The following is a 15,790-nucleotide window of genomic DNA, read 5'->3' as shown; positions in this document are numbered from 1 at the left end:
TCAGCCCCACTCACTCCCTCATCCCCTCAGCCCCACTCACTCCCTCAGCCCCTCACCCATACTTACTCCCTTTCAGAGTACAGAGAGGACTGTGGATTCTCAGTCAGGGGGAGAAGTGACATATAGACAAGGAATAAACACTTGTACAAGAAGTCAGTAAGTTATAATTGTCCTTAAAATGATCCTTTATATGGTTTCCTGACACATATTCAAAATTTAAATCTTAAAGAGCGATAAATAAATAAGTTATAAACTTTTTTCATACCAATCTTCTCTTCTTCACCTCTAGGCGTTTTAATAGCATGTTACTTAGTTTTTGCAACAAGAATGACTGCTGACCAAGCAATTATATTTGTTCGGGCAAAGCGACCCAATTCCATACAAACTCGAGGACAGCTACTCTGTGTAAGGGAGTTTACTCAGTTTCTGATTCCTCTTCGCAATATATTCTCTTGCTGTGACCCCAAAGCACACGCTGTTACTTTAGCACAGTATCTTATTCGCCAGCGGCATCTGCTTCATGGTTATGAGGCCCGACTTCTGAAACACGTACCCAAAATTATCCACCTTGTTTGCAAATTGCTCCTCGACTTAGCCGAGAACAGGCCAGTGGTGACAGAAGAGGTGGCAGAAGTGCCCAGTCTATCTGCCGAAATTGAGAAGACGGTTTCTGAGATGATCACCCTGCAGCTGGATAAAGAGTTGCTGAGGCAGGGCAGCGATGCATCAGATTCCTCCCTGCCCACTGCAGTGCCCACAGATTTTGAGAATCAGGATGTGATTCTTTCCAGCGAGCAAGAGATTGACCCTCTTTGGAAGAGACGGAATGTCGAGTGCCTTCAGCCCCTGACTCATCTGAAAAGGCGATTCAGTTGCAGCGACTCAGATTTAAAGAGGGCTGAGTCGCTTCTGGAGCAGGGGGGATCTCCATGGACAGGGCCTGCGCAGGCATTGCTTGGCCATCATCCCGGGCAGCAGAAGCCCATCAGCCACTGTTACACCCCCCAGTCTCCACAGCTTGATCCAAGTAAGGAAAAGCTGGTCCGAAATACATTCTCTTTCTGGAATCAGGCTAAATTTGGAGGCCTGGAAGGACTCAAAGATGAGGGGTCACCGGTTTTCCATAGGGAGACGATTGCAAAGGAAGTACAGCGGAGTAGAACCTTCTCTTCGGGTGTTTCAAGTTCATACAACCCTAGGGAACCAGTTATACCGAACCTTGCAGATATCCCTACGGAACCAAACTGTTCTCCCCAGCAAGCACCCCGCTATCAGGATGGAACTCCTGCTGGTTGCTGCTCCGACACCCCCCGCAGCCCCGTGGACTGTGGTTTCAGCTCCAAAGCACCCTTCTCTGGTGGACGCATCCAAGCCCAGGACAGCAAAGATCTGTCTGCAGTTGCTCCACACACTGCTTTGCAGTCTGAATTGAGTGTCGAAGCCAGGAGAATACTGGCAGCCAAAGCCCTGGCAAGTTTAAACGAGTTTGCAGAAAAGGAGGAGGTGAAAAGGAAGGTAGAAATGTGGCAGGTACTTGTATTTCATTTGATTATGTGTGTGGGGGAAATACTTATGTCAGAACAAAAACATAATACATTTTACCAAATTTAAGTATTATGGGAATTTGAAGGCCTGTTTATGTAATACTTAACTTTTGAACTTCAGGTTTCTCAATCTCTGTGTGAAAGAAAGCACTCAGTGCTTAGCACTTAGCAGGGCCCTTGGAGCAGGGCATTGATGCTGATGCATGTGGCGGCTTCCTGCTTTCCTGCTGGGTTTGTGGGATGGACAGACCTCAGCAGACAGCTTTAGGAACTGACTTGTGCATCGCTAACCTGAGTCTGGTGGGGAGAATCACTGACCAAGAGACATAAGCGAAATCAGAGAAAATTCTTTTCCAAAGTCATCAACACAAGTGTTGAGTGAGGTCAGGAGGACACGTGATGGATGCTGTCTGCACAGCATCCCTTCCCGCAGACTTCCCAGTGCACCCCAATGAGGCAACAGTCAGATTCCACAAAGCAAATGGGAGCAAGCCACAGAGTACCTTTGTGTCATTAGGTTTTTAAAAAAGATTTTATCTGTTTAGAGAGAGCAAGAGGGGTGTGGGGGTAGGGGCACCGGGAGAGAGAGGCTCCCAAGCTCAGCACCAAGCCTCACGTGGGGCTCCATCTCACGATCCTGAGATCATGACCTGAGCTGAAATTGAGTCAGACACTTAACTGACTGAGCCACCCAGGCGCCCCTGTGCCATTGGTTTTACCGGAGGTTGTGTCTTTGGGGTCCATTTCTTGGCTTTTACTTAAATTAGAATGTGCAATTTTTAAATTTTAACCCCTTTTTGTGGTATATTTTCATTAGAAACACAGTCTTAAATCAGTTGTGCTCTTTGCCCTGAATGAGCAGCTGGTGTAGACAAAAGGCAGGCCTTACCACCTGGTTATCAGAAACTAGTAAACTGCCCAAATGTGGGGATGACCTGGGGAGGCCTGGCTCAGTGAAATCAAGACTTGTTAGCCTATAATCTCCCACGAATTATTTGTGTATCTGCTCCTCTGTATTCTACATTAATTAAGCAAGGCATGTACACTTTCTAGGAGGTTCAGAACCTTCCAGATGCAGAGGTGGGAAAACTAGGCACAGAGCCTTGCACCCACTTATAGCTGTGGGACTGCAGAGCATGTGCACATTGTCAGAACTGCAGGTGTTTGCTGATCAAATAGTTACGTATATTGATTTCCTACAACACGAAGTATTTTTCTTACTCCAAACTGAACAAACTTTTGGCTCATTCTGGCTCAGTCTGCGGGCCCTTCCCTTGTAACACCACAGCCATGGGAGCTAGTGGTTGGACCCCTCATAGGTCAGCCCAGCATGGGCCAGACTGTCAGAGCACTTCACATAGAAAAGCATTTTCCAGAGGTGAACACGACCCTTTTGTTTGGATAGGCTTGCCCTTTGTTTCACTTTCTGGATTTTATTATGGGCCTTTCAGCAATAAAATAACTTGAGTTCTGGAAAGAGTCCAGTGAACTGTGATTTGGACGGCACAGTGCTGCCTGTGCCTGTGCTAGGCCCTCTTTCTTCTGCCGCATCACCTGCTCTCACAGGGACCCCGTAGGGCAGAGGATACCCTAAGATTCTTCATTAATCTTCACAGTCCTTATGAATTAAGTATCACAGGTAGGGAAGCCGAGGGTCACGGGGGTCAAAGCACATGCTCAAGGTCATGTGGCCCGAATGTGGCAGGGCCAAGATACAGCTCATGAGTTTAATACTTTGCTAAGCCCCCTCGAGGATTTCAGAAAACATGACAGTATAACAGCATTTTACTGGGAGGGCCTTTGACTTGTGCCATTCTGCCCAGCTTCTGGTTACTGCAGAGCAGATCTGCTGTGTCTGTGACCCGTGGGGAATGGGGCCTCCATACAACTAAACATAGTGGCTTCTTTATAAGATAATAAAGAGGAACCAGAGGAACCCAGAGCCAGAGGACCCTGGCAGCGGGGCAGGAGCATCACGTCTGGGGTCAAGCAGAACCCAGGGAATGCCGTCTGCCCCGTTCTGCTTTGGGATCCTGGGCAGGTACCCTCTTCCCTGGGCACATCTGCCATCGGGGCCTCACTTCAAGGGGCTGTAGGAATCAGATAAGCCATGTGCTACGGGCTGTCCTGTTCTAAGCTTTGAACATACCAGATGCGTGAATGAATGAATGTGCAATTATTATGCTTATTCCTGTAGCACACAGAGACTTTATTTACTAATGCCTAAAACTGAGCCCCATCAGAAGTTAAAATTCTTCCTGTTTTTCCCCTGCTCTCTGTGAGGTAAACTGTTAAGGCCTGCTCCTTAACTTATCTCCAGCGTTCGGGGCCTGGGCAAGACTTGCTCGTCCCCTCCCCTGTGCAGTCTCAGGATGTGGGGCTGGCTCTGTGGCCAGGCCTGCATGGGACTCTGAAAAGGAACGTGAGACAGATGTGTCTGCCCAGTTGCAGACTGTTCAGCACTTCTCTGGGGCCTACTTTGAAGATTTAGTCAGCTTTTCCTCGTCCCAGGGTAATTTGCAAATGTTGTCTTATGTATGCTTTTTTGTCTAACATTCTCCTTCATCCCAGTAAGTATTTCTCTTTTGTCCCAAGGAACCTACAAAGGAAGGCTCCCTCTTCCTGAACCGTGTCTGTGGTTTCAGAGCCCAGTGGAGAGCTTAGCCTTTGGGCCGGCTGAGCCCCTCTCCGAGGGAGCTTTAGTGCACACATGGGGCCCGGGGTCAGCTTCACAGAGGGGGACTGAGGCTTGGAGAGATTGAGCACCTCAGCCCAGTGTGCCACCTGGGGGTGGGGGCACTGGGAGGGGTCCACATCCACCCAAGCCCAAGACTGCCACTCATGAACAGTCTGAAAGCCGTGAGACCTCAAACAGTGCCACCTGCCCGCCCCTCCCCCCCCACCCCTCGCCCTCCCCTTTCTCCCTCCCTGCCCCTCTTCTTTTCCCTCCCCCTCCTCCCCCCTCTCCCACGCCCCTTTTCCTCCCCTCCCCTCTCCTCCTTCTCCATTCTCCCCTTTCTTCCCTTCTTTTTAGAAAGAACTAAATTCCCGAGACGGAGCTTGGGAAAGAATATGTGGCGAAAAGGACCCTTTCGTCCTGTGCAGTCTAATGTGGTCTTGGGTGGAGCAGCTGAAGGAGCCTGTGATCACCAGAGAGGACGTGGACACGCTGGCTGCCAGCCACGCAGATGCCACAGAAGCGCTGTTTTTATTAGAGAAGGTAAAGAGGCTGTTGGGCGGTTGATGAAGTTAACCACGGCCCTTAGCTCCGGCTTCGTGCACAAAAATCCATTATGAAGAAGGGGACTTGTGCAGAATCCCATACCTGGGTCTGATTTAGGTTTTTCCGAGGTAAGAAGAAATGCACACCCAGCATCACATGTAGAAGGTACAAAACCAGACAAGGAGAACCCCCGTAACCCAGCAGCGCCCCTCTGAACATTTGCACGTCCTTTGTGTCAGACTTAGTGCATTTGTTAACGTGGTCACGGACAACCGTATACTTCACTTTTTAGACACACACAGACATGAATGCACACGCTCGCACACATGCGCACATGCCTGTAAAGGTGAGGACGCCCCGGATCCAGAGTCCGTTTCCTAGTCTGCCTTCTCTGCCCCTGTGTGAGGGGCTGAGAGAGGAGGTCGCCCCTGGGGCAGTGGCCAGGCCCTTGCCAGGTCATAATTTCCGTTTTCCCCTTCATTCAGCTCCATGGCCTGGAGAGGGTGAGGCCCCACCTCTCAGGAAAGGCAGTCAGCGTGTGTCACAGCAGCACCTGAGCTCCAGTGGCTCCGCACACAGCTTGCGTCCGTCTGTCACATGGCGCCCGCCGCGCCTTCGTCATCCTTCACTCCAACCCCCTCATGTGGGGTGTTTACATTATTTCAGGGTTTTACTTCGGCAGCCATCCCTGTAACGATCACTTGTGCTTGCAGGGTTTTCTGCATTTCCGATTAGGCCCTCAGAGTAGATTTCCAGAAGCGCAGTCAGTGGCTCTCAGGGACGAGTGTCCTGGATGCATGTCGGCTCCAGAGGTGGTGTCTCCTTTGCTTCTCTAAAGGGAACAGCCCCTGGGAGTCAAGTCGGACACGTTCCTTGGGGACTTTCCCCCTGAAGTTCCAGTGGGCGCACTGCTGGGGGACCACGGCTGTCTCTCCCCTTCCCCCCCTCCCTCCGCAGCTCCCGCCACAGGCAGGGCATGCTCGTACTGACCCTCGCTGCCCACTAGTCCACGTACCACCGTGGCATGTCAGCATCCGCTAGCTGAACTGAAACAGTTGTGTCTGGAAACGAGTGGATCCTCTCATTGGTTCACTGCAAGGAAGACATTTGATTTGAAGTTACACTGATATTCATATTCAGTTATACTTATAACTAAGCAGCTTTGATTTTATCTCCTGAAAGCTTTTCAAATTACATAAACACCTATCAGGACACATTGGTAGAGCCCTTGGTAGAGAGTTTGGTGTTTGAGGTTATGAGTACTTGGTCACACACCAGCTCCTGGCTCTGCACTTGCTTTGAGTTTATGTCTGGAGGCATTTTTCAAACCACTTGTTTGATTTTGATTTCTGCAAAAACAGGGCCAGCACCAGACCATTCTCTGCGTGTTGCACTGCATAGTGAGTCTGCAGGCGGTCCCTGCGGACGTGGAGGAAGCCATCCTCATCCGTGCCATTAAAGCCTTCACCAAGGTGGGTCACGTGCTGCTGTCGGCATAATTGCAAATCAGAATCCAGAGGCCCCCCACCTGCTCTAAAATAAAACTTTCAGTATGTTTTTCCTTAATGGAAACATGTTTGACATTTCTCAAACACAGTTGTAGACTTTGGCCAAAAAATATTAGTTTCTCAACAGTGATATTAGAAAAAGCTGAACTGTGGGTTTTTTGAAGGAGAACATTGGAACAAAGAGCTTTCATACAGAAACAATTGGTTGTTGAGAAAATTCCTTTAAATCGTGTGCCAAGTAGGAGAGAATCTTTTCTGGTTGAGCCTATTCTACTTTGGGCCTAAATGCATAACTGACCACTGAGAACCCAGCAGCGATGACCCGGGACCCTGCCCTAGTTGGCAAATCAAAGCAGAAAGTAATAAAAAGGTTTCCTTTCTATGCACATCCTTTTGGCTTACAGCAGTCCATCCTGGCTGAAGCAAGAACCAGGGCCATGCCGGGAGAAAAGGCTCCCCTCAGCCCTTCAGTTTGGTTCCTATCATAGGGGATGTGACACTGTCCTGAAGCACAGAGCCCAGCTTCTCAACGACGGTGTCTGCGGTAAACGTTAGCGATTCTGCCCGTTACTGTTCGTGCGGTTCACCGCGGCTTCCCCCTGTGCTCTCCACAGTGCGCCCTTGCAGGCGTCGGGGTTACTCTCGGGAGCTCTGCGGCCTCTGCGTCTCTTCTCAACAGTTTCCAGAGCCAGCGGTTCAGACCCACAGCGCGTTGTCTTTTGTACCTTACATTTATGTCTTCATAGACCGCGAGGCCACCCACCCTTGGGGAGGGTTGCAGTTGGGTGCTTAGCAAAGTGAACAATTCAAGCCGTTATTAATGTTAATCAGAAGTTTTTGTAGCTAGAATAAACAGTGTAATGACATTTCTGAATTTAATTGAAAAAATCCTTAGTGTTGGTTTCTCTGAATGGGGTAGGAATTCTTTATAATTTCTGTTGGCCTTTTAGGGGGATCCTGATGAAAAGTTAAACATAGCAGTTGTTGCAAACCCGGCTTTGAAAAGGTTGGGAGACATCTGTGGCTGTGTCCCCTGGTGCACAGTGTCATGAGCAGAGGCCCCGACCGCTCTCGTTCTGGGCCAGCTCTTCAAGGAAGCTGTGCGGCAGCTGCTTCCAGGGTGACGAACGTTCTGTTTCCCTTCGGCCAGAGCTTTCCAGGCTTGCTGCAGCCCCTCAGCAAACACTGGGGTCACCTGCGCCCAGAGAGATCAGCCAGGATGTGCAGCCCACCCGGGCTGCTCCGCGTCGCCCCACCTCTTGTTGGAGGGCGAGGGTGACTGTGTGATTGTGACATGCTACCTGGAGGGTGGAGTTGTCTGTCTCTGGCCCGGCCATCCTGTGTCTACAAACGTGTTAGCCAGGCCCAGGCCCTCCGCAGCACCGCCGGGAGTCACACATTTCTGTGGGAGTGGGAGTGGGTGCAGGTGAAGGAATTGCTCAGGTTCTCTGTCCTCCTGTCGCTCGACCCTGCAGCCGAAATACACGGACACGGTACGTCCCCACCATGGGGCAAGGGAACTAGCTTCCACGGGGGTTTTCTCTGTGGCAGACAAACACGTGGCCCTCTCACTCCCACTGCTCCCGAAAGTGCCAAGGCGGTAGGTATAGTGGTGTGCCTGTGACACAGGGCAGGGCAGGCGTGGGCCGGGGCCGCGTAGCGGGCTGGTGGCACGCTGGGCTCCCGGGCGGGTTGCCGCAGGGCAGCCTTACAGCTGGAGACCCCTTTTGACAGACCCCGTCCCTTGTGCCCCCGGTGCTAAGTCTCCAGGTTCAGAACTCTGCCCTCACAGCTGCCTGGCTTCACGACAACCTGCGAGTGAGCGTGTCCGGGCAGGGGTTTCAGTTTTTGAGTTTGCACTCGTAACTTTGGTGTTGACATGATTGGCAGTTCTAATATAGTCTTTTGATTAAAGTGAATGTGTGAACGGTGTTATGTGTGCTGTTTATTGTATATAATTGTGTTTGTAAGTCAGAGTTTTTTTTCCACCCTCCTTTCTTTTCTCCCAAAATCAGCTGATTAAAATTCTGCTACTATGCCCTGAGTCTGTCTATTCTTTGTCAGCAGGTTAATTTTGACTCTGAAAATGGACCACTAGTTTACGACACCCTGAAGAAAATATTTAAACACACACTGGAAGAAAACAGGAAAATGACAAAAGATGACCTTCAGCCTGGCGTTTAGTGATGCTTTCCTTGTGGCGGACCCCTCAGACCTAGAGACCCAGATGGCGTTTCTGCGCACAGATGAACAGGTTGGAGTGTGGAGCCACTTTGTCTCATAGCACTTTATCTCAGACGCTCTTGGTTTGTGCTAAGAACACTCATTTCTGTTGGGAGCAATTATTTATTTTAAAATATCCTCGAGCTACATTTTTGTGTTGAAAAATTGCCATAACGTTGGTGCCACTTTCTTGTATTTATTTAACTGAATTAATACTGTTGTATTAATATGTTAAGTATGTGGTGTTTACATCTTTGTTCTTTTTGACATTTTGGAAAAAGTTGTGACTCTTCTTTCCCAAACAAATATTTTGTCAGTGGAACCCTCCTGGAGTTTTTACCAAATAGGTAATTTTAGTAGTAAAACTTCACTGTGGATCCATCCCCCTGATCCATGACCTAAGGAAGTCACAGAGTGTCTTAAGCAGTTTTGTATTCGTTAGTAAGAAGACTATTGATTTTTTTTTTAAGGATCTTTTTTTTTAATTTGCAAATTTTTTGGTTTTTTTCTTTTTATAAATGCATCAAAGGATTTCAAAGTATATTATTTCTCAGAGAGATTTAGTTTTGTGTTGAAGGTTGACTGTGAGGTGGTTGGGATTTTTTACCACTGGAAGTAGACTTGCTCTTGGTCAGGCTTCCAGACCCCGTGCCGACCTCTGCTGTCACAGGAGGCAGGAACGCTTCTCGGCACGTCCAGCCTGATGCCCACCAAACAGCGTCTTCACAGAGGAAGCAGGGGCCGTGGTGGGCAATGTGGGCAGCTGCTCAGAAGCAGGACTCCACAAGGAGGAGCAGAAGGCGGGGGGCAGGCTCCATGCAGCAGCGTGACCACTGGCCCACACCTCCCACATCTCCCCTTCTGTGGACCCTGTCATCTCAGGGCCCTGTCTTCGGCTACTTGTCACTCTGAGAACTAAGATTCTTAAATTGAATGTGATGCACGTAGGCTGCAATCATCCTCTGGGCTCGAGATAAGAAATAAATGAACTAGTTACTGCCTAACTAGTTCTCTGTAGACCAAACTGTCATTCAGCAGTTGAAGCCGTGATGAACATGTGCAGCACCAGAGGCCAGGCCATACAGAGGGTAATCATTTTTCCCAGTAAATGTGATATTCATCTAACCCAATTTCACAGTAAGGCTATGACCTAATTTTAGAGACGGAATTTCGGGGAAAGTGAGGCTAACCATGGATGAGTCTCCCCGACTCCTGCATCTCTGAATCAGGCGCTGGCACATCAGAAACATGGTAATCCTTGTCGGTCTTACAAACTCTGGCTGCAAATGCTGAATGTCGTTACCTCCCACACTGTTTAAGTTTTCTTAGGAAACTAGATCCAGCGAATTTTAATGAACTGGCTACACATTCCTGAAATTTCTCATTTTTAAGTGCCTGACCTGGAAAAGAAGGGAAAGATTACATTTTATCCAAAGGTACATTATAAAAATATGTTTTTTACCCAAAAAGATGTTTACCGTCATTTCTGTCGGTCTCACATGGGCAGGTGCCAGCAGGGCTCATTGGACAAGTGGCTATTGGCCTGTGTGTGAGATGGTCCCGCACAGCCCCAACGTGACCATGGCAGTGCACCAGACTGAGGAAGAGAGCTGGTGGGAGAAATAAATCAGGCTGTCTGCAGGCTTTGTATGTATTTGAATAAAAATGAAAAGAACAACCCATAACCCTCGTACACTTTAGCTTGGAGCTCCTGGTGATACAGGTGTGGTTGGTGATGGGACGATCCTGACAGGCAAACTGGGTCATGGGCTGGACATCAGTCAGGCTGTGGTCGGTCCCAACTCTGCTGGTCCAGTGTGAGCAGGCGGGGCAGGAGGGGAGAGGAGAAGTCTAGGAGGAGCGGGTGAGGGGAGTCTTAAGGCTGGCGGGGTTCCTGCCTTCCTGCACTTGAGTGGATGAGGAGTTCTCTGCAGGCCAGAGGATAGTTCCACTGACCAGAAGAACGTACAGGGTTTTGGGATTCAGCTCAGTGGAAGTGTGAAGGGCCAAGAGCACACACTCAGAACTGACGGCCGTGGCCATGCATGTGCGTTGTCTGGGTTCTTACCAGACCCGGGGAGAAATATTATTCATACTTGCCTGTTGAAGGAGTCCTAGTTGGACTGACTCCGACTATGCCCTCCTCCCTCCCCACTGACAGAATGCCTGGCAGGGACCATGGGCCTTGTCAGCCCTGGGCTCCATGGTGGCACCATAGAGGATTGCGTTGTTTGTCACTTAGTGAAGTACCCATCATCTCTGTCCTCTGGAGCCGGCTGAGCTGCCATGTCACTGTCATATGATCTCAGCGTATCTCACTTAGGAAGTGCAGGATTTCCGGCCACTTACCAGTTTTCCTTCTATCCGAGAGCTCGCTGATGCCCACTGCACCGAAGTGCTGCTGGTTTTGAGATTGCTTTATCTGTGTGCAGAACTCAGAAACACCCTGTAATGTGCTTAGTCGTGTCTTCAGCCAGCTCCCCAGTCTTATCTCAGGAAGAGCACGTGCTTTCATCATGCTGGCGTCCATGAAAAACCATGTATCATAACTTCAATAAAGTTTCTGTGTTTTCTCTTAAATGGAGGACACCTGCTCATGTGCTTGCATGCTGTTTCAGCCAGTTCTTTAGAGGTCTGAAGAAATCTCCGGAGACAGTCTGCTGCAGACAAAATGCATATCCCAAGCTCCCGCTATCTGAAGGCCCACAAGTAATTTTGGGGATACTCAAGACATTTTTGTTCTTATTGTTCCAAATGAACAAGGATCGATATATTTTCAGTGCAAGTAAAACAAGAATGACATTCCCTTTGGTGCTTTTTATGAATATGGCTCAAGAGTATCACCTTATCTAAAGGAGCCTATTTGGGGCACCTGGGTGGCTTAGTCACTTAAGCGTCTGCCTTCGGCTGAGGTCATGACCTCGGAGTCCCAGGTTGGAGCCCTACATTGGGCTTCCTGCTCAGTAAGGAGTCAGCTTCTCCCTCTCCCTCTGCCTCCTGCTCCATTTCTCTCTCTCTCGCTCACTCTCCCTCACTCTCAAATAGATAAATTTAAAAGAAAATAAAGGAGCCTACTCAATGCTAGACAGTTGAAAATTGTTTACAGATAACATGACAGGAGAAAAATTCAACAAATCCTGTGATGCAGTTGTGCATTTGTTATGCTTTTAGGCATGAGCTGGCCTCTGACTAGCCCAACACCAACAGTAAAACTGACTTATGAGTGATCACGATGGAGGCCTTGAGCAGTGTGGCTTGGGGAAACCATCATTGTCAGCCATCATTCAAAACATCCAGTCATGGAAGACAATGTCCAAACCAGACTTTACGATCATAAGGCCTCGTGCACTGAAGTTTCGTTTGTCCACGGGGTTTATATTGCAACAGAAGACTGTAATGTCCTTGCCTCCTGGCTTTCTTGATTAAAGTGAAAAGATGTTTGACTCTTAAGATTGCCTGTTTTGGGGAGAAGTTATATTTTTGGAGTGGTTTCCTACTTACATGGCCATTTGATTAGAGCCTGAAAATACTCCTTGGCTTTGATTTAGTGAGTTCCTTTCTCATTTTCTTTCTTCTCTTAAAAATAAAATAAAAAATAGTCAGCCATTGAATTAGACTGAACCATGTGGAATAGCCTGCAGGTCAAAAATGATCACATGTGGCCGTTTCCTGTCGTTCAACCTAATATTAAATTTAATGCTCCTGAGACCAGTAGGGGTTATTTCCTGTATTATTTTAACAAAGTTTAAATTAGATGATCAATTATTTTCTAAGAATATTCTCTATGCTCCTAGTGGACTTCAAAACAAGTGGAAGAGACCAGTGTGAAACTCCTTCTCTTTCAGCAAGCAAGGCCATGCCTCCTCTGTGTTTGGCTCTCTGCTGATGCTGGGGGCGCACGGGGTCATTTTCTCAGTTGTTCGTCGTCTGTCTGGAGCCAAGTTTAGCACATGCTTGGAACTAATGCTGGAAGTCTAATTCTCAACATTGTCACTCACTTAATTCTGAATATCCTTCAAAACTCAGCTCTAATTCCTTGGAACAGAGTGTGTTAAATGTAGTCAAATTCAGCTACTTGACTATGCAGCCCAAGGAGATGGAGGGGTATTACAGGCTGGACAATGTCCTGAAAATCATGTTGAAGTTCTAACCCCTGGTACCCCAAAATGTGACTGTATTTGGAGATGAGGTCGTTGCAGATGTAATTAGTGAAGACGAGGTCACTAGGGTGGCCCTAATCCAGCATGACCAGTGTCCCTGTGAAGAAAAGGAGCTGAGGACACAGACACGCACAGAGGACAACCACATGAGGACACGGGAAGACGGTGTCTGCCTGCCAGGAGATAGGCCTTGGGGGAAACTGGCCTGCCCATGCCTGGGCCTCAGACTTCCCACCTCTAGGACTGTGAGAACATACATTTCTATCGCACCAGCCCGGGCCATGGTGTTTGTTATAGCAGCCGGGGCTGACCAATGCACTCCTCAGTGCTTCCACTGTACCTTGTGTGTGTTTCTCTATCATGTTACCTCAAACAGCACATCGCTTGGATTTGCTTGTTTCTCAACTTTATACAAATGGAAGAACGCAGTGTGTATTCTTCTGTGACTTGCTCACATTGTCCAACATGTTCCTCACATTTTTCCATGTTGGTATGTGGAGCTGTGGTTCCTGTGTTTTCACTGTGGTGTGGCAGCCCATTATGTGGATGCCCCACAATTTACCCCTTTGACTTGTGATGGACACTTGGATGATTATATTTGTAGATAAATACAAACACGTGGGTGCACACATAGTTTTTCTAGGCTGTGGAGCTACAGGTGGCATTTATGGGCTTTAGGGCATGCACATGTCCAGTTGCTTTCACAATGACAAGGTATTTCTGAAATGATTGCCTCCATTTAGCCTCCCAGCAGTGATGAATGCGAGTTCCCATTGCTCAGTGGCCTTGACAACACTTAGTACTGGCTGCCTTCTTGGTTTCTGCCAGATTCAGCTGGTGTGAGAGAGTGTCCCAGTGAGTTATCGTCACGTGTTCTGGGACATTTGTGTTTCGTCTCCTCTCACGTGCTTGTGCACATGTGTCTGTTTCTCACAGCACTTAAACATGTGGTGCTCCGTGTGTTGGTTTTCTTTCTTCTCATCCGGGATCCTGCCACACTCAGTGTAACTAACACCTGGCACACAGAAGGGATCAACAAATGTGGATCAAAGAAGTAAGAAGGTAGAGGAAAAGAGGAGAGCACCGTCCCCCTAAGATCAGAACAACTCAGGGAAGGCTGCCCCCACTCCTGTTCACATTGTGCTGGAGGTTCTGGCTGGTGTAATCAGGCAGGAAAAAGAAATATGAGGCATTCAGAGGAGAAAGTAAAACTGGTTTTATTTTTAGACATGACCATCCGTGTAAAAAATCTGATGGAATCTACAGAAAAAAACTATGACCGCTATCACGTGAGTTTGGTGAAGTGGGAAGACAAAAGATCAATTCACAAAAACCAACTGAATTTCTATATATTGGCAGTGAAGAACCTGAAGTTGAACAATGGCAGTTACCAGAGCGTCAAACGCTAAGGGATAAATCTGACAGAAAATGGGAGCCGCCTGTTCTATCCATCTCCAAGGGCCACCACAACAAATTATCACAAGTAAGGGGGGGGCGGGGCGGGGGCTTACAGCCACAGAAACTTGTTCTGGCTCTCCTGGTTCCAGAGGCCAGAAATCTGAAATTAAGGTATCAGCAGGGCCACGCTCCTTCCAGAGGCTCCAGGGGAGGATCCTTCCTGTCTCTTCCAGCTTCTGCATGCCACAGGTGTCCCGTGGGGTTTCTTGGCTTCTGGCCGTATCACGCCCATCTCCCGCCTCCATCTTCACACTGCCTTCTCCTCTGTCCTCTGTGCATTTCTTATAAGGACACGTGTCATTGGATTTAGGCACCTCTGGATGATGTAGGACGATCTCCTCATCTTGAGACCTTCAAGTGCCAACTGCAAAGACCTTTTTTCCAAATAAACTCACGTTCTCAGGCTCTGGGGACGAGGACAGGAACATAGCACAGCAGGGGGCGGGTGAGCGGCATGATTCAACTCACTACACCTGCACACTGAAAACTACAAAATATTTCCAAGAGAAACTTAAACAGACCTGAAAAAATGGACAGATAACCTGCTCGTGAGTCGGAGGAGTCGAGATTGTTTATATGTCCATTCCTTTTAGATTGATCTCTAGATTCCATACAATCCTAATCAAAGTCTGAGCAGGCTTTTCTTGCAGAAATTGACAAACTGATTCTGAAATTCATATGGAAAGGCAAGTGACCTAGAACAGCCAAAAGAACTTTGAAAAAAGAACAAAGTTGGCAGGCTCACACTACTTGATTTCAAGAATTATTATAAAGCTACACTAACCAAAACTGTGTGGTACTCATACAAAGCTAGGCAGGTATATCAATGGAACAGGATAGTCCAGAGAGAGACCCACACACACATGAACACCTGAGTTTGGACAAAGGTGAAAAGGCAATGCGGAGAAAGGACTGTCTTTCAACAAACAGTGCTGGAACAATTGAATGTTCATATGCAAAATGACAACAATTAAAAACCCTTGCATCCGTATCTTGCATTATCTACAAAAATCAACTTTTAAATGTAAGATCTAAAACTGTATAACTTCTAAGAGAAAATATATGTGACCTTAGGTTAATCAGAGGTTTGTTGGATACGACACCAAAAGTATAGTCCATTAAAGAACAAGTCGATAATCTGGACTACATTAAGATTAAAAACTTCTGCTCTTCAAAAGACACTGTTAAGAAATGAAGACAAGCCGTAGACTAGCGGAGACTCTTTCTCAAAGCATTTATCTGATAAAGGACTATCTGAAACCTCTCAAAACTCAAGATAAAAGAAAAGCAGCCCAAACTTATAAAAGTGCCAAAGATTTTAATACACCCCCAAAAATACAGAATTGGCAAATAAGTAAATGAAAAGATGCTAAGCAGTATTAGTCATAGAAAGGCAAATGAATATGCACAGCAAAGGAAACAACCAACAAAACTAAAAGACAACTACGGAATGGGAGAAGATATTTGTAAATGACATATCTGATAAAGGGTTAGTATCCAAAATCTATTGGGGCGCCTGGGTGGCTCAGTTGGTGAAGCAACTGCCTTCGGCTCAGGTCATGATCCCAGAGTCCTGGGATCAAGCCCCGCATCGGGCTCCCTGCTCAGCGGGAAGCCTGCTTCTCCCTCTCCCACTCCCCCTGCTTGTGTTCCCTCTCTCGCTGTGTGTCTCTC

General features: G+C 47.8%; 1 protein-coding gene across 25 annotated transcripts in view; it reads left to right on the top strand.

Annotated features, from left to right (window-relative positions):
* Positions 1–9,967, top strand: part of PTPDC1 (protein tyrosine phosphatase domain containing 1) — a 58,923-nt gene extending 48,956 nt beyond the window's left edge. For 23 of the 25 annotated variants that reach the window (XM_073878243.1, XM_073878242.1, XM_073878241.1 and 20 more), the window contains 4 exons: positions 290–1,530; positions 4,579–4,764; positions 6,129–6,239; positions 8,340–9,967. In XM_073878243.1, the coding sequence (XP_073734344.1) occupies positions 290–1,530; positions 4,579–4,764; positions 6,129–6,239; positions 8,340–8,459 (1,658 nt within the window). In that variant the 3' untranslated portion in view covers positions 8,460–9,967. The remainder of the gene's footprint in view (positions 1–289; positions 1,531–4,578; positions 4,765–6,128; positions 6,240–8,339) is intronic. The other 2 variants (XM_073878219.1, XM_073878220.1) reach the window with 2 other exon arrangements.
* The last annotated feature ends 5,823 nt before the right edge of the window (positions 9,968–15,790 follow it).

This window comes from Callorhinus ursinus, unplaced genomic scaffold, assembly GCF_003265705.2.
Source record: "Callorhinus ursinus isolate GAN/ISIS: 27379988/994484 unplaced genomic scaffold, GSC_fseal_2.0 scaffold28, whole genome shotgun sequence".
NCBI lineage: Eukaryota > Metazoa > Chordata > Mammalia > Carnivora > Otariidae > Callorhinus > Callorhinus ursinus.
The sequence above is the reverse complement of the archived record's forward strand: the minus strand, read 5'-3'. Positions and strand labels throughout refer to the sequence as shown.